The following is a 26,402-nucleotide window of genomic DNA, read 5'->3' as shown; positions in this document are numbered from 1 at the left end:
CCCTCCTCTCTCTGCCTTTCAAATAAATAATTTTTAGAATATATGATGACTTAGTTCAAATCCAAAATTCTGCTTACCTTTTCATCCTGAAATAAGGAAGACAGCTCTCGGATATAGGTCTCCTTTTCAAGTATCTTCTTCTGAAGATTCTTCAGCAAATACCACATGAGAGTTAGAAATGTCCCAACGTGGACAACATTAACTAATTCTATAAAGCAGAGCAGCATACAAATAAGCAAGAAACATCAGACAGAACGGACATGAAGTGTGGAAATACTTACAGTGTTTTCATCTTCACTGTCAGACAGATTCTCTAAGAACGTGCTGGACAAAGAGTCTCCTGTCTGTGGAAAAAAAGGGTATTATAAATCAGTGCTTACAAACTGTACTTCTCCACATTAAAAAGGAGAAAGTGGAGTAAGAATCATTCCTGAAATTAACCGGGGCCACTAAAATGCACAGCTCAGAGTCTTAAAGGCATGAACTGCCAAAAGGATTTTTGCATGGGTATTCTAAGTAATTGTTTTGTCTCCAATTTATGAAATTACTGAATATACTAAATTCATCTCAGGAGAATAACTCAAAAGATATAGACTAACAACATACAAAAATCACAAAAACTACGGTACATAAAAGGAGCTTGACACAGTGCTGCTTATAGATAGGCAAAGAATGTAAACAACAGAAATTGTAGCAGTAAGAAATCTTAAAGATTGGCTGGCACTGCGGCTCACTAGGCTAATCCTCCCCCTGCAGCGCCAGCAACCCGGGTTCTAGTCCCGGTTGCTCCTCTTCCAGTCCAGTTCTCTGCTTTGGCCCAGGAGGGCAGTGGAGGATGGCCCAAGTGCTTGGGCCCTGCATCCTCATAGGAGACCAGGAGGAAGCACCTGGCTCCTGGCTTCGGATCAGTGCAGCGTGCCGGCCATAGCGGCCATTTTGGGGGTGAACCAACGGAAGGAAGACCTTTCTCTCTGTCTCTAACTCTGCCTGTCAAAAAAAAAAAAAAAAAAAGAAAAGAAAAAAAAAGAAAAAAGAAATCTTAAAGATTTAGAGCAAATTAGTAACAGACTTCAGTGTAGTCATTTTCAATGGAAGAACGCTCATTCACTTCTGAGGGATGGACTCCTGCTTGAGAATGTGAGAAAGCTACAACATCCTTTCATCCGAAAGCACTTACTCACATATAATTATATAACCCACAATTTCACAGGGCTCATGGACTCTGCAAGGCTCCAGAGAGCTCAGATTAAGATTCCTTCCTACTCAGAAAATATTTCATATAAAAAAAATTGATGATACAGTGTTTAGGACAAAAGTCAAGTTCCAAAGCAATAAGAATAGAAGCATCCTGTCTTTCTAAAATAATACACATATATTTACATATATAGAACAAAAGACTACAAGATATAAAAAAACAAAATTAATAGTGTTTAACACACGTAAGCATCTTCAATGCAAAAATCTGAAAACTGAAATGCTCTAAAAACCAAAACTTTTTGAGCACCAACATGATGCCACAAGTGAAGAATCCCACACCTAACCTTATGCAATGAGTTAGAAACAGCTGGTACACTAAAAATACATGTGTATAAAGTGTATATAAAACATAATTGAATTCTGTGTTTATTATATTTGTCCCATCCCCAAGATATCTCATTTTGTATATATAAATATCCAAAAATATAAACCAGTTTTGTCTCCCTACATTTTGGATAAGAGATACTCAATCTTTATAAGTACACCAAGCAATTCCACTCCTACACATACGGCCAAGAGAAGTGAAAGCATAAATCTACACCATAGCTTTGAAAATTGAATGTTCACAGCAGAATTAGTCATCATAGCCAAAAACAGAAATGATGCCAAGGTCCAGCCACTGTAAATGGTAATGTAACAGTGGCACACCCACACCATGACTACACTCAGCAATGAAGAGCAGTCACGTTCTAACACAAGCTACAATGTGGATGAGCCCTGAAAACGTTACGCTAACTGAAACAAGGCAGTCACAAACAACCATATTATCACAGTGTCCTTGTATATAAAATATACAGAACAGGCAAATCCAGAGAAAGAGAGAGTAGACAGAGCAAATAAGGGTTGCCTAGGGCTCTTTGAAGGAGGTATGGGTGGGATGGTTTGTGTTCAGGGTCTGTTCGGAGTGATAAAACTATTCTAAAACTTTGTGGTGATAGCTACACAACTCTTTGAATATATTAAAAACCACTGAATTGTATACTTTAAATGGGAGAACTGAACTGTATCTCAATAAAACCATTGAAATATGTATATATAAAGAAAATGTACATAGGAGTAACATTTAAGAGTATTTTATTATAATTGGCTAAATGGAGGATAACAAGTAATAAGTTTTTGATATAGAAAATTTTTATAAAAAACATGGTTTTTATATTTTTTATATTGTATTTTATTTTATATTTGTTTCATATAGAACTATTTATGTAACATTAAAAGTAGTAATGACTGTCCTTTTAAACAAAAATCCAGACCGGCGCCGTGGCTCACTAGGCTAATCCTCCACCTTGCGGTGCTGGCACACCGGGTTCTAGTCCTGGTCAGGTCACCGGATTCTGTCTCGGTTGTCCCTCTTCCAGGCCAGCTCTCTGCTGTGGCCAGGGAGTGCAGTGGAGGATGGCCCAGGTGCTTGGGCCCTGCACCCCATGGGAGACCAGGAGAAGTACCTGGCTCCTGCCATCAGATCAGCACAGTGCGCCTGCCACAGTGCTGGCCGCGCCGGCCACTGGAGGGTGAACCAACGGCAAAGGAAAACCTTTCTCTCTGTCTCTCTCTCTCACTGTCCACTCTGCCTGTCAAAAAAAAAAAAAAATCCAAAGAATTGTTAGCATTTCAAATATCAATATTTTAATGTTTATAGTTTGAAAACTAATATACCCCTTAAATGAGAAATATCTCTATTAAGTGAGTGCTTAGTATAGATGCCTTACTTGTTTGTAGTCTGTGTTTCTAAGATGGTCTAAAGCTACGTTTGCGGGTTTGAAAGTGTCTAATTCTTTGGTTAATATTTCCTTCTGTTTAGCAATCTTCAAATTAGATGCAGAAAGATCAGCCTGCCAAAATACAAGAACCACACACACATTTTGATACATAGCATTAAGTCATACAATCTAAAATATGGTATTATTAAAAATATCTTTCTCTAGTAACAAAATAATTCTCTTACATGCAGTAATAGGAAATTCTGCCAAGTTTACTAATAGCAATGGGAACTCTAACAATAGCATATTAAACTAAAATGAAATCAAAATAAGGGTTTGGGGCCAAACTGCTGCCTGCAGTGCCAGAATCCCATATAGGCTCCGGTTCGAGATCCAGCTGCTCTACTTCCGATCCAGCTCTCTGCTATGGCCTGGGAAAGCAGTGGAAGATGGCTCAGGTTCTTGGGGCCCTGCACCTATGTGGGAGACCCAGAGGAAGCTCCTGGCTCCTGGCTTTGGATCAGTGCAGCTCCAGCTGTTGCAGCCAATTGGGGAGTGAACCAGCAGATTATAGACCTCTCTCTCTCTGCCTCTCTTCACTCTGTGTAACTCTGACTTTCAAATAAATAAATAAATCTTTAAAAAGAAAAAAAATCATAAGAAAAAAATTAGGGTTTAAACTCTGAAAGTATTTCAGATATTTACTCAATAAAAAGTTAGAAGATACCAACTAGTTTTTGTTCCTAACTCAAATTTTAGTAAGCTGAAATTATATTTTTAAAGAATGGAGATTTTATAATTTTCATTTATTTATTTAATTATTTTCATTTATTTGAAAGGCAGAAGGACTAAAAGAGAAAGGCAGAGACAGGGCTAACTCTTAACTGGTTTACTCCCAAAATGCTCACAACAGCCAGGCATAAACCAAGCTGAAGCAAGGAGCAGGGAACTCAATTCAGGTCTCCCATACAGGTAGCAGGGCCTCAAGTACTTGAGTCATCATCTGCTGCCTCACAGGGTGCACATTAGCTGGATTGCAAGGGAGCCAGGACCAGAATCCGGGCATTCCAATATGGGATGCGGGCCGTATAGGTGGCACGCCAACCGTCAAACACCTGCCCATGAAATTCTTAAAAGTGGTTTTCTACTCCAAATAACACTATAGGAAATAGATATATTTCATCCTTCAGACTTAAGTTTTACATTCACAACTGAGAAAAACTGATTTTCCAGTTCAAGTGTTAGCTAAGTCAAGCACCAAATATATAGTGTCCAGCTTATAAGCATCTTATCAGGTGTGTGCCTGGTACTATCTTTTAGGAAAAGAATTACAGTTAATGACACAGGAATAAAGAACACATACAGATATTTTGGTATCAAATATCTGTATGTGTATAGCTAGTTAGGATATGAAATCTCAATTAATGCACGCTGAGTATTATATTAGCTTTTCATCTTATCAGATGTTACGAGTCAAATACTCACATTTTCAAAACCAATCTTTTCAAGGGTATCTTTAAGTAACGGCGAAAGTAATTCTACAGAAGAAGCTGTAGGTGTTGCTTTCAATTCAGCCTTTTCATTGAGGTTATCCTGCTTTGGGCTAGTTACAAACACACAAATAAAATTAAGTTAAATCTGTCACATAAACGTTCAATGTAAATATACCATAGCCTGATTAAATAGTACCATTCTGTAAAATTCCTGCAAAATGCAGTTGTAAATTGTCACCAAAAATACGTTTTCCCCATATTTTCTTATTTTTTCTATTCTTTCTATTCTCAGAAAAATTATTTTTTAAATGTTAAAGATATATAAAACACAAAGACCAATAAAAGTAATGTTTAACTATTCTATGTTTGATAATATTTCCTTTCTGGTTTATAAGAGAATTTGTGTGAAAGGGACTTCAAAGAGACTGGAAAGGGGGAATTAAAAAATAACGTGGAGGTGGGCGCTGTGGCGCAGTGGGTTAAACAGCTACTTAGGACGACTGTGTTCCATACAGAAGCATCAGCTGGAATCCTGACTGTTCTGCTTCTGGTCCAACTCCCTGTTAATGCACTGAGAGGCAGCAGATGACGGCCTGTGTACTTGAGTTCCTGTCCCCAATGTGGGAGGACCCAGATAGAGTTCCAGATTCCTAGCTTTGGTCTAGCCATGGGTTTTGTGGGTGTCCAGGGTATTAACCAGCAGATGGATGGTTCTCTCTCTCTCTCTTCCTCTCCTCCTAAGTAGATAAAAATAAACTTTTTTTAATGTGATGTGAATTTTCCATGAACTTTTTTGAAGCTGCTTATATTTATCTCCTTTATTTTCTTCTCCCTTATTCCAAATGCAAAAAAAAAATTATCTTTCTAGATTCCCAATCCTTTTCTTTTTTGCTCTGCACAAAAACTTCCTCCAGAAGAATTAATAAGCTACACAAGTGGACTACAAAAAGACGAAAGTTCTTTGGAGACAGAAAATCCTTCACTTTTGGCTTTAGGATATCCCCATTCAAAATAAAACTAATGATCTCTGCTTTCCCTAGATACTACCGTGTATTAATAACATAAGATTTTTTTTTTCAGTCACGCTGTACAACCTGAAAGCAGGATGTGTCTTATCATCCTCATCAGCCAGGCGGCAGCCCTGCCCCGCCTGTGTGTACACACTCAAAACTGACAGAATGGGTTCCCGAGCTTTGACTAGCCTACAGAAAGGGCTGCGCTACTTTTCTAACCCCTTGGGTGGCAGAGCCCAAAGCAGAGAGTGACATTCCAGAAGCAGGCTTGCTGTATTTTGTAACGAAGAGCTCAGCATCCAAAACTTCTCCTTCATTTAAAGATGCTTCAAAGAAACACCGTTAACACCAGGACTCTTAATAATGACAACTTTGAGTCAAAAAGTGTCTTAATGAATGTATTCCACTTACATTTTGCTTTCATGTAATTACAAGAGTTTTTTGGTTAAACATCTATGTATAACCAAGTTTGAAAGAGCCTTTCCAATACTTATAAATACGATTCCAAGTGATATGGAAGCACTGTGTCTTTTTTTTTTATTTATTGTTTGAAAGGCAGAGCTAGACAGAGGGAGAGGGAGAGGGCGACAGAGAAAGAGATCGATCTTCCATTTGCTGGTTCACTCACCTGGCTGCAACGGCCAGAGCTGGGCCAGGCAGAAGCTGGCACTCATGCTCCTATGGGATGCTTGTGTTGCCAGGCAGAGCTTTCACCTGCTACACCACAGCATCGGTCCCTGTGTCTTTCTTTAATTGGCAGCATTTTCTTTCTTTACAGAACGTGAGACAATGGCATGTTAACGGCATGTGTCCTAGAGGATTTGTCAAAAAAGTGGATTGTGCCCTTGAGCACTACTGGATCCAAATAACAGACCTAAGAAGATTCTGGCTATAAATTAACTTGTCCCTTACTAAAAACCATGGGCAAAGTCAGGAATGGTTATATTTGACAAAATCTAATTTTCAATTGTAAGAAGTTAAACCAGAAGTGGACTACAGTGATGATAATGGATTTTAAGACTATCACTGGGGGAGGTGAGGGCAGCAGCAATAATTCATATAAATAATAATAAATGTCTTCCTCATTCTAAATAAGTAAAATATGGTAAGCATTTGTTATTCGAGTACACCAACACCAGATGGTTTCAGAAATTCATGGACAAAAGGAATTAAAAGATAACATACAGTTTCTGTGAACTTTTTGAAGCTCCCTTATATATCAAATGACAGTAAATTAGTGCTCAACTATGTTTCCAATACTTTATAATATTTATATTTTCATCTGCCTTAGTCAAAAAGCTTTATAAATTCTTAATAGGTAAGTTTTCAATTTTAATTGCTTTCATTAATATTCAAGTAAAACTTGCTGGATTATGCTGAGTAAATTTGTGATAAGACTAAATAAATATATTTTAATGAATGAATTCTAGATTTAAAGAATATATCCTTGAGAAAACACTGCATTTGGTTCAAATAATTTACTTTATGGACAAAATAATACCCTGAAATCAGAGAATTCAATTGCCCCTGATATTGAGGTGAGTACCAGATGAGATGGCTTTCACTGGCAGACGGTGGTAAACATTCACTCTCTGATCTATTTTTGAGATAGTCCGAGAATTCTTCTGAATGATTTCCATCATTTGTAGACTTCTCCATCAATTCAGTAAGCAGAATTATAGATGGTTTCCACAACTTCTCCACGTAAGCTGAAAGTTGGAAATATTTTAGTTACTGAAATCATTTTGGTAACGATTTTTTTTCTGTCATTACTCTATGATAAATGATAAAAGATCCTGTCAATAAGAGAATAACATTTCAAAGACAACTTACAACAAGTATTGTTATAGTAAATAAAATAGTATAAAAATTACACAGCACAACCATTCAACAATTGCCATTTGTCATACATTGCTCCCCAAAAGCACACTGTTTTCTACGCAATTACAGGGTGCAGAAATCTTTCCTAGTCTATTTCTTCAAGTATTGCAATATTAATTCAGTGGGACAAGAAGAATATAAACACCATGGGGTGACTGTTGTCATCAGTTCCTTTAAGCCTGTCCGGTAAGACATAAATTTTACCTACACCTGGAACAGTAGAAATGCAACATACTCTTGAAAATAAAGCAGATAGGATATTCTTCCAAAAATAGACCTCAGGCTAGGATATTCTTCAGTGACAATGAAAATAGACAGATGACATTATTTCCAAATGTTATTAAAATATTCTAATTCTTGTCGCTCAAACTTGGAGATGTTATTTTGGAAATGTGAAAATTGACAAATGTCTTCAAAAGTGCTTCATTGTAAGCAATGAGTTAAGAGGTTAGCAACCATCAACTCTGATAACACAGCAATGTGTCTTCCTGACTTCATTTTATGTTTACACAAAGTCAACAATCTTATTTAAGCTTTTTCAGATATTTACCCCTTTATGATTGAGTCTTATATTTCTGTAATTACAAAATAAATTTTGTCCAAGAACCCTGAATAGTTTAGGTATTAAATTACAGGTTGAAAATTATTTACAAACTTGAATTCACAATTAAGAAAACTTCCAAAATATCTACTAAAATTGTATTTATTTCTGTCTGAAAATTAAAGTCAATGAAATGCATCCGTACATTTTTTAAATACTGTAGAGGAAATACAGCCACAACCAGAGACAAATAAAGAAAAGCAGACCACCCCCTCCAACACTAACCGTGAAAAGTGGCTGCTTGCAATTAACTAGTGAGACAGCTGCGCACTGGGATCTTGTCTAGGGAGGAAAGATGTCCTAAATTCTGCTTCTGTAACTCCAGACATAAATATGTTCTAAGAAATCTGCCCTTGGTATCTCTTTTACAAACATATTGGACCCAACGATCATCGGAAGTGTGGTCCTAAGTCACGTAGGCTGCAATTTAAGCCCACCAATGCTGTAACAGTTAAGGTATGATGCTGATGAACCTATAAATACTGTAAGAAATTTGGGATTGTTGCTCATTTCTCAACTGAGCCCACTCGCGTTAATAAACTGCTTGGATCCTCCACTCTCTCTGGTGCTTGTCTGAACGAAGGGAGTTTTCCCACCCCAGGTTTCTATAACAATACCAGCCATTGAGACCCCAAGAAACTGCGAAAACAACATATAGCACAGCTGCTGAGACTCAAACTGGCATGCCATCGGATGCTGGTAATGCAGGCTGTAGCTTAACCCTCTGAGCCACAACGCTGTCCCCAGAACAAGCTCTTGATGAGTGACTGCAATCAAGAGAACTACCAGATACTAACGTATTCAGTTGCAACAGCTACCCCTCAGAAAGGAGCTGGGATTTATCTTGTTTAAATACGTGTCTCTCCATGGACTGAAGCCTCAAGGAAGAGTGTCTTACATTTGAATCCACAGCATCCACAAGCCTTGTAACAGGGAAGCAATAGTGATGGACAGGACACAGGTTTAGAGTCCCTCAACATGTCTTGTTTCTGACTTATTCATCTTCTCAGGAATTGTTCAAAGAAAAGTGGTTTCTAGGAGCCCGCACCGTGGCTCACTTGGTTAATCCTCCACCTGCGGCACCGGCATCCCATATAGGCACCAGGTTCTAGTCCTGGTTGCTCCTCTTCCAGTCCAGCTCTCTGCTGTGGCCCAGGAGGGCAGTGGAAGATGGCCCAGGTGCTTGGGCCCCTGCACCTGCATGGGAGACCGGGAGGAGGCACCTGGCTCCTGACTTCAGATAGGCACAGTTCCAGCCGTAGTGACCATTTGGGGGGCGAGCCAATGGAGGGAGGACCTTTCTCTCTGTCTCTCTCTCTCACTGTCTATAACTCTACCTGTCAAATGAAAAAATAAATAAATAAATAAAAAATTTAAAAAGTGGTTTCTAAATTTGGAATAAAAGTTTAAAAACACTAAAAGAGAATAAAGATCCTCAATTTGTAGAAAATATCAGGGTGACCAGTGCTGTGGTACAATGGGTTAAGTTTGCCCCCTGGGATGCTGGCATCCCATATGGTTGGAGCCCTGGCTGCTCCACTTACGATCCAGCTCCCTGCTAATACACCTGGAAAAGCAACAGAGGTTGGCCCAAGTACTTTGGCCCCTGCCACCCATTAAGGGAGACCCTGATGGATTTCCAGGCTCCAGGTTTCAGCCTGGACCAGCTCCCTGGCTTTGATCTGGCCCAGCCCTGGCCATTGAGGCCATGTGGGACATGAACCAATGGATGGAAGATCTCTTTCTCTCTCTCTCTCTCTCTCTCTCTCTCTCTCTCTCTCCCTCTCTGTCTGTCTCTCTGTCTGTCTCTCTGTCTGTCCCTCTATCTCTGTAACTCTGCCTTTCAAACAAGTAAGATAAATATATTTTTTTAAAAACTACAAAAAGAAACAAGAAAATATAAGAGGATTCAGTGTGGCATATTTCAAATGATTTCTTGGCTTTGTGGGCCATTGGCAGCTATACATATAATTCCCTTTTATCTTAAAATGAAATTGTAAAAGAAAATTTTTCTGCTTCATCACCTATAACGTGGTAACTGTGTTTTATCATAAGGGATAAATAAAACACATAGTAAAAATGGGGAGTTTAAAGTGACCTTTAGCACAAATTTCTAATGTTATTCTTACTGATTTCTCAAAACCAGAGAACCACATAAGTTTCAGATATTTCCATGAAAATTATCAACAATAATATTCTCCAGGAGAAATATTATTCAGCAATTTGAAAGTATCCCACTGTTTTTGTGTTATGATAATATAGTAACTAAAAATAGCTATGTAGTCTACAAAAATGTAAAGATTTTCTATACCATAAAAAAGTCCGACCTTTACAGGACACACTATCATTTTATTGAACCAAATATATTCTTGTGTGGAAAAGCAGACGTTTGCACAAAATGTTTTCAATGACATGGAACATATTGCCAATTGACACATGCATTGTACTTGCTAGTGGTGAAATAAAAACAGATTTTGTACACAGATTTAATGATCAAATTAAATGATTTGCCAGTTTAGCCAGTGTTGTGTCACAGCAGGTTAAGCAGGTTAAGCCACCACCTGTACAGTGGGATGCACAAACTGAGGCAGGACACCAAGGCTTTTAGCAGGAAGCAATGATTATTCATGCCGGCACTGGCTCAGCAAATTCACATCCAAAGGCTGAGCCCCAAATGCAGCAGGGTGTTGCCTTACATACCTTTTGTCAGCTTGCTTTTACATTTCAGTCTCTTTGTCCCCCTTATATAGTAACATACATTCTAATTGGGTGTTCTAATGCTACAGGGTTGAGATAGGGTTGCACAGGCATACACAGTTACTGGTATTGCCACATCACCTCTTCTTTGTTCTGGGAAGGTTCCTACCACATTCATATCATCCAGACATGTGCAGCTGTTTCTTTCAAACCTGGCCTTAATGAGGCTGGAGATAGATCTTACATCCAGGGGCACCAGGCAAGGTAGAATCAGGCAAGCCCCCAAAATTAAAACTATAACACTTTTGAGGGTCTTGAATCCCCCAAAAGTTGAACATTATCCCCCAAAGAGTTTCCCAGGGTTCCAGCCTTTCCAGGTCTGGACTGGGATGTTTGAAAACTTTCTCATTTGATCCGTGATTTCCTCTATGACCTTGCCCTCATCATCTATCTGTAGGCAGCAGTTGCTCAGGGTTTAATTTTTCCCAAATTCCTCCCTCAGAAGCAGGCAAGTAGTCTAAAGCATTGCACATTTTAGTATGTTGTTTGGCCAATACAGTGAGAGCTCTTGCAGTCTCATTAGTTATAATTTCTTTAAAAAAAAAAAAAGAAAGAAAGATTTTTATTTATTTGAAAGACGTTGCAGAGTGAGGCAGAGACAAGAGAGAGAGGTCTTCTATACACTGGTTCACTTCCCAAATGGCCACAACGGCTGGAGCTGAGCTGATCCACAGCCAGGAGCCAGGAGCTTCTTCTGAGTCTCCTACGAGGGTCCAGGGGCCCAAGGATTTGAGCCAAAGTCCACTGCCTTCCCAGGCGTGTTAGCAGGAAGCTGGATCAGAAATGGAGCAGCCAGGACTTGAACCGGCCCACATATGGGATTCCGGCACTACAGGCCAGAGCTCTAACCTGCTGAGCATTAGTTATGATTTCAACAACAGCTTGTAACATGATGATATGGTTGTAAATAGGAGTATGGTACCTGTAGGACCCATCCTCTGCCCAAGTGGCAGGTCCCTAATAGTGGATTATTCATTCAGGGGTTATAGGTCATCATTCCAGTCACCAATTGGCTCCCTGGTCCCCTCAGTGCTCATATACAAGGATTCTCAAATGTTCTCCTTTAACTGGTGGGAATAGAGAGGCAGATGGTCTCCAGCACACAAGATCCAGACCAGCACTGGGCTAGATTAGTATAGGCAGCCTTTCCACATATCCAGTAGAGTCCCCCTGGGGCCTGCCACTCAATGTTTGTGGTGAGGTTGTCTAGGCCTGTTTAGGTCAGAGAAATTGGACAAGGGGTGGGGATTGGTTTTGTGTGGTTTGGAGATGCCCAGCACTGGGCTTTCTGGGTAGTTGCATTATAGGATTTTTGACCCAGGCATGTCAGGTTTCTAACTGAGTGTTTAAGCTATCCTCCTTGGCCGGCGCCGTGGCTCACTTGGCTAATCCTCTGCCTGCAACGCCGGCACCCCAGGTTCTAGTCCCGGTTGGGGTGCTGGAGTCTGTCTCTGTTGCTCCTCTTCCAGTCCAGCTCTCTGCTGTGGCCCGGGAGGGCAGTGGAGGATGGCCCGGGTCCTTGGGCCCTGCACCCACATGGGAGACCAGGAGGAAGCACCTGGCTCCTGGCTTCGGACTGGCGCAACACGCCAGTTGTAGTGGCCAGTTGGGGGGTGAACCAATGGAAAAAGGAAGACCTCTGTCTCTGTCTCTGTCTCTCTCACTGTCTAACTCTGCCTGTCAAAAAATAAATAAATAAACTGTCCTCCTCTTTAGGCAGGACAGTATTTTCTAGTAATTGAGGTTTTGAGAAGCCAAACACCAACAGTTGAGTGGGGAGACTTTGTTTCATTGTAGAGCTTGCCAGGGTCTAGTTCCTTAGCCTCCCAAGGCCATTGATCCCCCAAATTGGTCCCCCCACAGATATAGCAAGAAGACATTTAGAGATTGAGATATAGTTTCTGCCAAGGCCAGGAACAGGTATTTTGTTGTGGCAGAGTTTGGGGTGGGGGTGGGGGGGTACTTTTCACTTCCTTGTAAAAGGAATGAAAGACCTTATGAGATGAAGCCTGGTTGTGGGACCATAACCCTCTTGAAATGTAATGCGGTCCCAGGGTCTGTGCCTCATCCATAGATACATACACCAATCTGATGGCCAGTTTTGCATCTAGAGTCCTCCAGGTTAAGGATGGTGAAGTTAACAGGATTACAAGCCCTCAACTGACATTTGATGTGGCAACACCCTTTTGGAGGAGGACTGTTTTGTCTGTACCCTGCCAAGTGGCCCATGAAACACAACTCTAATAAGGACAGTAAGACCAGCTATCAACATAGCAACTAGAGCCGGCGCCGTGGCTCAATAGGCTAATCCTCCACCTTGCGGCGCCGGCACACCGGGTTCTAGTCCCGGTTGGGGCGCCGGATTCTGTCCCGGTTGCCCCTCTTCCAGGCCAGCTCTCTGCTATGGCCAGGGAGTGCAGTGGAGGATGGCCCAGGTGCTTGGGCCCTGCACCCCATGGGAGACCAGGAAAAGCACCTGGCTCCTGGCTCCTGCCAGGATCAGCGCGGTGCGCCGGCTGCAGCGGCGGCCATTGGAGGGTGAACCAAAGGCAAAAGGAAGACCTTTCTCTCTCTGTCTCTCTCTCTCACTGTCCACTCTGCCTGTCAAAAAAAAAAAAAAAAAAAAAAAAAAAAACATAGCAACTAGAGCAAGTCTGAGGCTGATCCCATATGTATTTATCATTGAGCCAGTATTCTTGTTCCCAACGTAGAGTTCCACTCTTGATAACATGTGAGGGGCTGCACCCCTGGCCGTTTTGGATTAGTGATCCAGGTTCAGTTAATTATTTGACCTGTACTGTTGAAGCCCCAAGCCTCCAGCCACTCCTCATTCGTGGAGTACTGTGGGCTGAAACAAATGTACTGATCCCCTTGTTTGCAGATAGAATAGATGGTCCTATTATGTCTGCAGGTCCCTGAGACTGTTCCATGGCAAGAGAAAGGGGTATGAAAAAGTAGGGTAATGATGACAGCTGACCTGACAGAGTTATGCAAATACATGAGTCACAGGATAGGGGTCCAGAGTCCATTGGGTACCTAAATAAGACCATAGTTACAGTCACAAAAGCTAAGAATAGACTATCCATCTTGTAGGTCGTGGGGCTGTTGGTTCCTCAAGCTTCCACTGTGTATAGACTGGTCAGCTTCCAGAGTGACCAAAGCAGGGCTACTGTTCTCAGGAGTCTTGGATTGTGGCTCACTTATGCCACAAACTGCAGCTGAATCAGGGATGTACTCCTGGATGTGAGGGCAATCCAGCTGCGATATCTGTCACCCCATTGATCGCCAGGGTTGATTCGGCCAATCTGGCTGGCCAGGCGGGTGTCCACTTCCTCCCTCACCACTCCATGTACATCCCTCCCAAAGCTGTGCGCTCAGTCGAAGAGGACAAACTTCCCCGTCTTCGGTCAAGGGTATACCAGTAGCTGTGCTCCCCTGCTAGAACCTCCAAGCAAGCTCTCAGGGATGTATGCCTGGTCATGAGAGGCTGTTTTTGCCCTGCTGTGCTGGATCCAAGGTACTACCTTGTCAAAATTAACTGCAGTTGAGGTGGACAAAATGGTGAATGGACCTCTCCAAAGTGCTTTAGGGGCTGAACGTTCCACTCCTTTAACCACACAGCATCTCCTGGCTTAAAGGGGTGGGTGTCTGCAGTTAAGTTCACATTCGTTCCCTAAACCAGTGAGGCATGGAAGACAGGGTTCAGGCAAGGGCTTGCATCTGTTGCTTCAGGGTTAGGTTGCCTCCCCGGATGATAGGATACCCATAAAGGATTTCAAAAGGAGAGAACCCTGTATGCTAGGTAGGGCTAGACCTAATTCTTAACAGAGCTATTGGTAACAGTTGATTCCAGCATAGGTGGGTCTCTGGGGACAATTTACTCAACTGTGTATTGAGACTTCAGTTCATTCATTCCACTTTTCCTGAGCCCTGGGGCCAATAGGCCACATGTAACTTCCAGGTGATTCCTAGTCTTCTGGATCACAATTTGTGTCTTGCCAGGGAGGAAATACTATCTCTGGAGGGTGGGCTCAACCCCTGGCTTTCGTGCTACCAGTCTAGGGGGAATGTCCTCAGCCCATACTCCAGGCACCTTAAAGGGAGGCTCAGGTCTCTGCTGTGGCTCCTCTAGGAGGATATAGAGATGCCACTCTTCTCCTTGGGGAACCTTGAGAGTCATGATTTTGCTTCTGGTTTTCCCAGAGTCAGAGCTGCTTGGCTGTGGCAACTGAAATTTATCTGGGTCTGTAGTTTTCCCAATAGATTCTAACCCTTTAAGGCCACAGGACAATCAGGGAGGTTTAGGAATTCATGAATGATTTCATGGCCACCTAAATTACACTGCTGTGGCAGTAAGAAGGGGCAATGAGCTCGGCTACCTGTGGCTCCCACAATAGTAGCCTGTCCCTGTGAAAGAGGGCTCATAACTGAGTCACTACTGAGTGCTCTGCCCCTGTGTCCACCATGAAGTCAATGGGCCGGCCACCTACAGTCATTCAGACCATGGGCTCCTAGGGGCCTACCAAAATGGAGCCGTCTGTCCTAGTCTACCTCATAATTCTCTATGGCAGCTAGGCCTGTAAAGTCTTCCTCAGGGACCTCAAACAGTCATTGCATGGGTTGGTAGCATCCCTGGATCACTTGTACTCACTCTTGGGGGCAGGATATTGGATATTTTCCCAAATGTTGAGGGTATTCATTCTTCTAGTGACCTTCCTAGCGACAATGGACACACTAGCTTCATCCCAGTCTGACCTCTGGGTGCCACTGTCCCTCTGGTCGACCTCTCCATTGGCCTCATCCTAGACCCATGGAGCACCTCTTTGGGACAGCCCTAACCATTTCACTAGGGTCGTGGCAAACAAATCCACCTTTTGCTTCATTTTTTAGTCAGCCTCCCAGTGAGCTTCCTGATCGCCACTGACAAATACTTCGGTGGTGACCTCCAGCAGCTGGCTTGTGTTCATTCCAGCAAAGCCCTCCAACCTCTGTAGCTTGTATCTGATGTCTCCCTGGACCTGGTCAACAAAGGCAGCATTGAGCATCCATTGATTTTTCTGCTGCTTTGCGGTCAATGGGGTGTAGAGACAGAAGGCTTCACATAGTCTCTCCAAGAATTGACTTGGACTTTCCCCAGGTCCTTGGAGTACCTCGGAGGTTTTATTCATATTTATGGTCTTTTTCCCTCCTTCCTTCATGCTGCTTAAAAAGGCCTTTTGGTAATCCTTGAACATCTGAAACTCCTGGCCAGCATTAGGGTACCACTGGGGATCTTCCTCAGGAAAATACTTCTGGGCATAAGCCTGGGCATTTAGTATTCCTGCTGGGGCATGTTGCTCTAACCCTTTTAACATGGCCTGGGTGATCTGGCAGTGTTATTCACTGTTAAACAGAGTTAAAAGAAGCTGGCAGCAATTGGTCCAAGTGGGCTTGTGGGTCTGGATGAAGGAATGCCTCAGATCAATCATGACCTGGGGTTTCTCAGTGAATGAGGGGTGCGTTTCTTCTTCCAATTCAGGAGTTCAGTGGTGATAGAAGGCTAATACATGAAGGTGCATTGTCCCCCTTACACCTAAGCATCATGATCATAATAGATGGGCCCCAAGTTTCCTTCAGTGGCATCTGTAGGGTACTTTTGCATCTCTTAGAGGGGAGGCTTGTCAGTAGGGTCCTCCTGGCACTTCCCAGTTGGAGTATAATGAGTTAGGACTGGTGGCACTGGGGTGGCTATTATCAGGGGTATGTCAAGTAGCTTCATGAAAGGGGTGGCTTCAGGGGCATGGACAGCCTGTGGCGAGGCTCTGGCTGCCGGGGCAGTCCCTCCCATAGGTGTGGGAAGTTCAGATGCTAGCAGAGGATACAGTGGTGCATAAGGCAAGGTAAACCTCTTCTGGCTTCTCAGATAAAATGGGCTTCTTAGGTTCTGGTCGGCATTTTGAGGGGCTATCATCTGGGCCATCATGATTTTACAGTTCTCTTCCCAACAAGATTTTAGCCAGGTGGTCAAGAGAGGACTGTCTTGTAAGCAATCAATGCAGGAAAATTGGTCAGGGTGACCACAGTGCCCCATGATGACTTGAAACATTTTGCTAACTAGTTCTTTATCTAGTGACCCCTTGGAAGGTCAACCCACCCTGAGAGAAGGCCAATCTGTTTCACTGAAGGTCCACAGTTTGCCAGGAGGCAGTCTAACACCATAGTTTCCTGGATATACCTTTTGGAAATTTTTTATCATGTACTCTAGAGGGTAGGTTTACCCTAAGTTGGTCACCCACTTCCTCCCTCTAAAAGATAACAATCACACGCAAAGAAGGAAGGGAAAGAGGTGAGAAACCGCTTCAACCTTTTCTGGTGATTCTCCTCATAGACATTTCAGGTACCTCTTAGCTTTGGCAGGTCAGTATAAAAGCCCGACTTGGGCCAGGTTTGTAGACCTAGCGGACAGCCTGGGGCTGCCCTAAGCCATATGGGATAGCCACGGACCCATGGATCGAGAGTCCACACTCACTCGGCTTTCATTAAGTCAGAACTTGGCCTCAGCTAATCTTATTCAATCACCACTCACAGTCAATTGATATTTTGAACCCACAGCCCAGTGCCTTAGAAAATTTGTTTGAGACTAATAGGGCAATTTTAGATGATCAGACTCCCCTTCTGCCTGTCGGGAGGAGGCGTACCAAAATGAACCTGGGCCCTCACCGGCCCGATGAATGGCACTATCTTAGCTGGTTCCTGCACCTCACCAGGCTCCTTGGTGCTCCCAGGGGCCCTGCCCCCAGCACACATGAAGGGTTAGTCTCCTGCAGATCAGTCTGCTGGCACCGGGTGAGATCACCTCTCCCAGTGTCCTGGGGGCCATACACCAGCAACAAGGGAGGTGAAAACATCATCTCCAAACCTCAGAGAAGCTCCTAGAAATCTAGTGGGATGCCTAAACAGAGAGGCAGGACACCAAGGCTTTTAGCAGGAAGCAGTGTTTATTGGTGTTGCCACTGGCTCAGCGGATTCACATCCAAAGGCTGAGCCTGAAATGCAACATGGCATTGCCTTACATACTTATTGTCAGCTCCCTTTTACATTTCCCTTTGTCCTCCTTAAATGGTAGCATACATTCTAATTGGGTGCTCGAATGCTACAGGGTTAAGACGGGGTTCTCCAGAAGCAGTCAATTACAGGTAATGCCACATCACCTCTTCAGTGTTCTAGGAGGGTGCCTACCGTACCTACAACACCAGCATCCCATATGCATGCCTGTTCAAGTCCTGGCGGCTCCAATTCTGATCCAGCTCCTTGCTAATGGCCTGGGAAAGAAGCAGAAGCTGGTCGAAGCACTTGGGCCCCTGCCACCCATAGGAGAGACCCAGAGGAAGTTCCTGGTTCCTGGCTTCAGCCTGGCCTAGTTCTGTCGTAGCCATTTGGGGAATGAACCAGAGAACTGAACATCACCCTCTGTCTCCCTTTCTCTTTGTTACTCTATCTTTCAAATAAATAAATAAATGTTAAAAAGAAAAAAGATTTGACATTTTTAAATGTTTTAAATAGTTGGGGACAGCACTGTGGCACAGTGGATTAAACCTCCACCGTGGGACCCAGAAGCAGCTCCTGGCTCCTGGCTCCAAACTGCTGAGCTCCAGCCACTGCCACTGTTTACAGTGAAACCAGTGGATGGAAGACCTCTCTGTCTGCCTGTAGCTCTGCTTCAAATAAATAATCTTTTTAAAAATGTTTTAAATAAAAAATTTCCTATACAGAGATAACTTTATCAGCTCCCTACCAAAAGGCAGATTCAAAGCTTTTTCCAGGAGTGCTCAAGGATTAAGTGATCCAGCTACACTCAGTAAGCCACGTGACATTTTGACAAACAACAAGCATTTCAGGGATGGCTTTTGGGGAGAGTGATGCTACTCATGGTCAGGCAAAGGAGATCATAAACCCATGACCACCACTGGTACGCAGGTCAGTCTAAATAAACTAACAAGCTTCAAACAAAGACTCAGTTAAAATGAATCTCTCTGAAGAGAAAAGCGTATGAATCCTACAGATTTGGTTTGTCAGACATCAAATTTTAGAAAACAAATTTCCATTGGCTTCCAACAAAAACATGTAACTTCTACTGAAAGATTCACCTTGAAATAGCAGGTAACATAGAATAAATGCAGGAATGCTGTTTTATTTTCCCACTATTCTGGATACTAGGCAAAAGTTTATTAGAGAAGTAACTGTATAACATTCTGGATTATACAATGATAAAAAAGTACACAGAAAATGTAGAAACAGGTAAAGAGTAAAAATAATAAGAGCTGAAAAAACAGCTCTAGTGAGTAAAAACTACTGAAGTTGGAAAAAACATTTTCTAATACAGAGTGGTTAACTTGTCTAAAGAGTAATGAGTAATTTATACTTAGAGATGGACTGCAGATTGAGTAAAATAAACAGAAAAGTTGAGAGCAAGAGTACCTGATCTGTAAATGTGGGGTATGCATTTCAAGGCTCAAGCCTTACTCCTTATCAAAAAACTGCCCTGATCCCTCCATTCCAGCAAGAACTCTAAATAACTAAAGGTAGTGTCAAAATAATGTAATTCAGAATTTAATTGCTCCATAAATGCTCACATTTTAGTTTTCTTTTAAATGTGCTACTGTGTCAGAGCAAATATGAACCCATCACCATGTGTCTTCAAAAACTATCTGACAAAATTTTTTTTAATTACCTAACACAGACGAATGCACAGGTTAGATTCTCAACTATAAGCTGGGAGACCAAATCATGTATTGTTTAAACCGGGACACATCTGAAATGAAGGGGAACTCATATGGAGCGAAATTACCCAGGAGGAACTGAACCACAGGTGTATAGAAGGGCAGCTTCCTCTACCAGGTAACACTTATTCTTTCCCTTCAGCACAACGACAGCTGCTACTGTTTACTGCACTGACAGACCGTATAAACTGCATCAAGACACCACTTGGGACACCTGTATCCCTTTCAGAGCACCTGGGTTCCAGTGCCTGAGCTGGAGTTCTGGCTCTCCTTCCAATTCCAGCTTCGTGCTGAAGCACATCCTGGGAGGCATAATAGGGGTCCCTGCCACCCACATGGGAGACCCCTATTGAGTTCCAGGCTCCCAGCTTCATCCCAGCCCCATCCTGGCTGCTGTGAGCATCTGAGGGGTAAACCAGAGGATGGGAGATCTGTCTCTTTCAAATAAATGAAAATAATATTTTTAATGCAAACATTATAGATAAGGCCAAATCTTGGAAAAGTTAAATAGTTTCCCCAAGATTGCAAGTGACGAATTGGCAGAATTCAGTTTTGAATTAAAAGCTATGAGGTACTACAAAACCTACACAAGTTGAAGGTACCACAGACACTGGCCTTTTACTGGGTCAGGGTCTAAAATTGCACTTGTAGACTCATAAATGAAAAATGCTCAGGATCAAGAGGTGAGGGACGAAGGAGACTGAGCTGCTCAGAGGCACAGGCTGCAAGTCTAAAGAGAGTAAACAGTGACTGCCTGTGTGCAAAAGCTGTGACTGGCAACTGTGTACCTGTCACAAAAAGCATATGGAAGGATTCCGACTGCCAACTGGCAGGCTCCGGGAAGACTTCCCAGAAGAGGTGGGACCTTGATGGAGTCCTGCAAAAGAACAAGTCTGAGCTAGCAGAAACAGTGTTCCAGCAGGGGGCCACAGACTGGCAGGAGCAAGGAACAGGGAGGGGACATAACTTGGAAGAGAGGAAGTGGTGAGACAGGAGGCTATGCAGGCTGAGGGGCCGACTGCCTGCAGAGCTCCAAGGCTTGAATTTTTCTTCCTAAAGGTTAAGAAAGATCTTTACATAATTTGAAAAGGGGAATGGCAGGTCACCGGCACATTTTTTAAAAAGATCAACATGGTCACAGTTTGGAGAACTAGACAGATGGAGGGGAGGAGAGAGGAAGCAGTAAAGCTGGTTGTTAGGGTCCTACAGCGATAAAATGTCAACATTCTTTTCCTATTAAAAATGCTGAAGAAAGCAAATGAAAATTGTCTCTACTGGTGACAGAAACAAGAAAAATAATGAGGGACTAAGAATTAAATACTGAAACAACAAATCAGCACAGGAAGAAGTGATCACATATGAGTACCACACCTCATTTACCTGTGAAGACCTAAGGGATTGCTCCACCAAGCTTAAAAAATAATTTAAGCCACTATGAAGAAAAAGCTTTAAAAAATCTCCTTCCGTCCTTCCTTCCTTCCTTCCTTCTTTCCTAAAGAGGGTACAGGTAGCCTAAAACACAATTTAACCATGCCATCATCCAAAGGCAGCACATTAAAATGAGAGATTTCTCGGCTACACTCATCAAACATCAGTTCTTAAACCTTACTAGCCACCTGACAGAATGACTCAGCCACAGGGGGCCCTGGTTTTCTCTTCAAGGTAAGGACAACCTTTGCCAGCTAATGCTGTGGCAAGGCTCAAACAAAACAGAAACACTTACAGGCAGTTTTTGGTTTGTGTTTTAATATAAAGCCCCTCTGGGTTAACAGTCTAGTGAGAAGATCTCACTAGATCTACAAAAATTTTTCTTCCAAAAAAAAAATCATAATCATCCTGAATCAATTACCATTCCTGAAATAACCTGCAAGCTTGAGTTATTAGTTTGTGTTTTTTTAAAATTATTTATTTGAAAGGCAGAGTTAGAGAATCTTCCATCCACTGGTTTGCTCCACAAATGACCACAACCACTTTGGCTAGGCCAGGCCAAAGCCAGGAGCCAGGAGCCAGGAGTGAGAAGCTTCTTCCAGGTCTCATTCGTGAGTGGGGGCTCCCAAGTTCTTAGGCCATCTTCTACTGTTTTCCCAGGCGCATGAGCAGGGAGCTGGCTTTGAAGTGGAGCAGCTAGGACACAAACGGGTACCCATGTGGGATGCTGCAGCGGCAGGCCACGGTTTAACCCGCTGGGCCACAGGGCCTGCCCCAGGCCTGAGATATCTTATAGAGTCAATTCTATAAGACAATTCCTTCATTTTATTATTCGCAGAATTATTACAAATCACCTTCAATGAAGTCTTAAGTTGACAAAGACCTACTATCACAGCACAGGGAAAAAGAATTACTAACTTTCAATAGAATCCTGATCAGTGGGTAGATGTTATTTCAACTTTCTTGCTATATTCAACCCTGGGAGTCTTGTTCACTCTAAACCAAGCACAATCATTACTGTTAACAAACCATTTTCTCATGTTTCTGGGTGCATGGGATACAAAAACTACACTATCAATACACACCAATTGTGGTGCTCAAAACTACTCCATGAACCTCATTCAAAGACACCTGAAACCTTATCCTGTATCAAAAAGGTTAAGTTCTGAAACACACTTTCAAAGACCAGTAACAGACTGGTGGTTATGGTTCTTACTAACACCACTCGCTAACTGCTTATATTCAATGCCACCCATGTAGTACAGCATTTACATCTCGCATTACAACCACCCCAGGGTGATTATCATTGTCCCCATTTCACAAATATGGAAACTGAAGTCAGCAAGGTTAAGTGACCTGCCCAAGACCACAAGGCGAGATCAGTGGCAGAGCTGGGGCTGAATACAGGCGGGCACCAGAACTTTCCAGAACGCCATGCAAACCGCGAGCAATAAAGGGTCTCTAACCCGGGCTGGAACCTCCAGGGAACATGGGCAGGAAAGGCCCAGGGCTTCTCGTGTACGCGGGTACAGTAAGGCGAGGGCTCCGAAAGCTGCGCCGCCATACCCAGGCAGCGAGCGGTGGGCCTGCCTTGATGCCCCAGGGTCCACATCCTTCCTAGTAATCAGCCTCGCGGCCTTTTCCCAGCTCTCGGTCCCGGGGAAGTGCAGGGTAGCGCAGAAGCGGGTTGAGGTACCGCTCTGCGGCGGCGGGAGAGCCTTTCCCTCCATCCACCACCAACCTCTGCCTCGCGACCGCCAAAGGCGGCCCTACGCAACCAGCTCCGCGCCATCTTTCCCACACCAAATCCGCCTCCTCTAAAGTCACGCCCAGGGCTCCGCCGCGGCGTCCGCACGTCGCCGTGACGTCAGCCCGCTGCGGCTGCGCTATAAAGGGCACCCAGACGCGGCCGAAGCTGACGCCCTGCTACGGTGGTGGCGGGAGCACGTCTCTCGTACCTCTGCTCTGCGGCTGTTGGCAGGGAGCGGGATGCGGGGGCAACGCCGTGGGTGGAAGACGGGGATGGCAAGCCAGGGAATGCGAGGAGGCAGATCGGAGGTTTTCTGGGAGTGCTGACGGTGGGAGGGCGCCCTCAGAGGTGCGGCGAGACAAAAGCCGAGCTGGTAACCGGCGAGTGGCTTCTGTGGCAACGGCCGCCCCGCCCCTTCCGTCTGCGCAGCAGGCGCAGCCCATTGGTTGGAGGGGGGACGCGCAAGCACCGCCCCTGCAATGCGGGCCGTTGGGAGGGGTGGGGCCCGCGAGTGGCGGGGTTTCCGTCGCTCGTCCGGTAAACTCGGTTTTTGCGGTGCTGTTGTTTTAAACGAAAAGGGCTGCACTTGGGTGTCGTTAACGAAGATGTTAACCGAAACCGGCCAGAAGGGGAATTAAGGCCAATTCCGAATTTTTGGACTCTCGGCAGGAAGATCCCTGCGATTGCTTTTTTAAAGGGAAAATTTGAAAAAGCGAAGGCAGCGGCAGCAGGAGGCAACTTGGTTGTAAACCTGTGGTATTACTGTTTGGCTGGCGTCCTTCGCTGGCTTCGGGTATTTTCCTCTGGAGAAAGCCAGACAGTGTTCCCCAGGGTGTCTTCCAGGTCTCAAATTCTTTGTATTTGCGCCCCGGCCAGCTGGGATGGTTTATAAACTCCTGAGCAAGCACAGCGAGATTTTACTTTGAAACATTGAAAGCTTATTCCGTGCCTCTGCTTAATGTTCATGTTATGAGATGTACGCCAACATACTCGGGTATTAAGTTCACAACTGAAGCAACTGCAAACCACGCAGTTTGATCATTCATGCTTTTACCTCGTGGGTTTCACCGTGGGCTCTCTCCCCTGGAAGGTTCCAGCAATGCTTGTTATTCCCCCAACACAGTGATTGTCCAGCAAAAAGCTCTTAGGATAAACACACTGACTGCTTCTGGAAAGCACTGGGGATTGAGAGCTGAAGGGTTGTGAAGGGGCCAAGAAGGGGACCCGGGAGGGTGACATTAGGGCAAGGAACAAGAACAATTCCAGGCGCCTTTCCAACTCCAACCTAACGAGTCTAGCTAACCTGGCTAACGTCCCATAATCAGAAATAAGAAACAGATGTGAGGCTCCTTTTAGCGTGTTTAGTTAAATTGCTCTGGTATTAGTTGTAATCACTTTTATAAGACATTCAAGAGGAACTATCCATGAGAGCTAAAGTTAAACTTCCTAAAAATGATTACATAAGTGTCTCAAATTAGTTATTTCAGCTAAGTTGTCCCGGCAAAGTGAATATGGCCCCTCACTTCATCTAAACCTAATGTATTCCTAAAATCTGGTTGAATAGTGAATTTGTGAACAGAAAGGTCCCTTATTATTATTTAAATGGGAAAAATTACTTCATTTTAGTCCACCAAAAATCCTGATCAATATTTCCAAATGTCATTGAACACTTTTGACCACATATGAAACAATCTATCAAAATTACCACATCATTTAAGGCAAGGGCAAGCATATTTTTCTGTAAAAGGCCAGATAGTAAATGATTTAGGTGTTGTAGGTGTTTGTCATGCTAATTTTTTTGAAGATTTATTTATTTATTTGAAAGGCATGGTTAAACAGAGGAAGAGAGAGAGATCTTCCATCTGCTGGTTCACTCTCAGATGTCTGCAAAGGCCGAAGCTGAGCCTATCCGAAGCCAGGAGCCAGGAGCTTCTTCCTGGTTTCCGATGTGAGTGCAGAGGCTCAAGGACTTGGGCCATCTTCCACTGCTTTCCCTGGCCGTAGCAGAGAGCTGGATCAGAAGTGGAGTACCTGGGACTCAAACAGATGCTTTACCCATTATGCCACAGCGCCATTTAGCTCTACCACCATATTTGCTCAGAACAGACACAGAACACATAAACATAGGAGGTTCACTGTGTGCCAATAAAATTTTATTTACAAAACAGAAGTGGCAGATTAGATTTGACTGCTAGATATAAAGCATTTAAAACATTACATACCTAATATTGAACTCAGTAGCAACACATTCACACAAGGACTACAACAGTACAATGTTGGATGAAGTTGTGATTTCCTTACTCATAGCCACAAATGCATAAAAAATAGCAAACAAGTATATCAAAGATATTTAATGAATAAAAATTTCTCAACAAAGTAAATTTTTAATGATGATGTGATAAACTGGTACATATACACAATGGAATACAACTCAGACATTTTTGAAAAAGGATGAATCTTTTTTTTTTTTTCCTAGGAAGGATGGACTCTTGCCTCCACAGTGTGGAGGGAACTGGAGCTCATTATGTTAAATGAAATAAACCAAGCACAAAAAGACAGGTACCACATGATTTCATTCATGTGGAATCTTTAAAAAAAAAAAAAAAGTGATCTCATAAGTGTTAATGGTTAGCAAGAGATTGGGGATGGGGAGGAGCCCCGGAGTTGGGGGGCGGGGGTGGAGAGCTAATTAATGGATAGTAAATTATAACTAGAGCGCAGTAAGAAGTTCTGAGGTTCTATTCCACAGTAGGGTGGCTATAAATATTTACCTATTTCTGTATAAAAAGATATCTAGAAGGTAAGATTTTGAATGTTATGCCATAAAGAAATATTAAGTATGTGAGGAAGTAAAGATACTTACCTTGACTGTACATTCCACAGTTGTGTGTGTGTGTGTGTATATATATACATACATATATATGGGGGCCGGCGCTGTGGCTCATTTGGTTAATCCTCCACCTGTGGCGCTGGCATTCCATATGGGCGCCTGGTTCTAGTCCTGGTTGCTTCTCTTCCAGTCCAGCTCTCTGCTGTGGCCCAGGAGGGCAGTGGAGGATGGACCAAGTGCTTGGGCCCTGCACCCACATGGGAGACCGGGAGGAAGCACCTGGCTCCTGGCTTCAGATTGGCGCAGCGCCAGCTGTAGCAGCCATGTTGGGGGGTGAGCCAACGGAAGGAAGACCTTTCTCTCTGTCTCTCTCTCTCTCTCACTGTCTATAACTCTGTCAAATAAAAAAAAAAAAACTACTTTCATATATATGAAATCCATGCCCACACCTCAAAAGTGGAGTCCAATTCTTCTTCCCTTGAATTTGACCAGTAGAATGTGGTGAAAATGATGCTGGGCCAGTTCTGCTTCCTTCTCTTGAAAGCCAGCTACTATGTGAGAAATTCAATTATCCTACTGATTCCAGCCATTTTGGTCACCTACCTGAGGTGCCAAAGGTGAGTCGTAGACTGTGAAGGTCCAACCGTGTTCCCAGCTGAATGCAACAGTATGAGTGACCCTGGCCTCTATTTCTGTGAGCTTTTCTCTGAGTCTCCATGATTTTTTCTACATTTTTGCTTTTTCTTATTTTCTTCTCTGAAAAATAATGGTAGTATTGGTGATAATATCTTATACCATATGTTGCTAAATCTGTACATAATAGGTATAGAAAGATTTTATGGAAGGCAACTTTATGCCTGTTTTGTAAAGGAGAGATATTCTACCCTATCTCCCATTTTCTTTATTGAGTTATCATTAAAAGTAGTTCCTAGT

At 43.3% G+C, this 26,402-nt stretch overlaps 1 protein-coding gene across 12 annotated transcripts in view; it reads right to left on the bottom strand.

The window, feature by feature from the left end:
- ODF2L (outer dense fiber of sperm tails 2 like) overlaps positions 1-23,060 on the bottom strand; it is a 55,355-nt gene extending 32,295 nt beyond the window's left edge. For 2 of the 12 annotated variants that reach the window (XR_007923562.2, XM_051856293.2), the window contains exons 1-6: positions 22,848-23,060; positions 6,965-7,172; positions 4,443-4,560; positions 2,967-3,089; positions 282-344; positions 78-149 (exon numbers count right to left, since the gene is read on the bottom strand). Coding sequence is in view for 11 of the 12 variants with exons in the window: in XM_051856293.2 (XP_051712253.1) it covers positions 78-149; positions 282-344; positions 2,967-3,089; positions 4,443-4,560; positions 6,965-7,122 (534 nt within the window). In the remaining variant the exon portion in view is untranslated. Of the gene's footprint in view, positions 1-77; positions 150-281; positions 345-2,966; positions 3,090-4,442; positions 4,561-6,964; positions 7,173-22,630; positions 22,796-22,847 lie in introns of those variants that run through there. The other 10 variants (XM_070078131.1, XM_070078133.1, XM_051856294.2 and 7 more) reach the window with 9 other exon arrangements.
- Between the last annotated feature and the right edge of the window lie 3,342 nt (positions 23,061-26,402).

Source organism: Oryctolagus cuniculus, chromosome 7, assembly GCF_964237555.1.
Source record: "Oryctolagus cuniculus chromosome 7, mOryCun1.1, whole genome shotgun sequence".
In the NCBI taxonomy this organism is placed as follows: domain Eukaryota; kingdom Metazoa; phylum Chordata; class Mammalia; order Lagomorpha; family Leporidae; genus Oryctolagus; species Oryctolagus cuniculus.
This window is presented reverse-complemented; position numbering and strand designations above follow the sequence as displayed.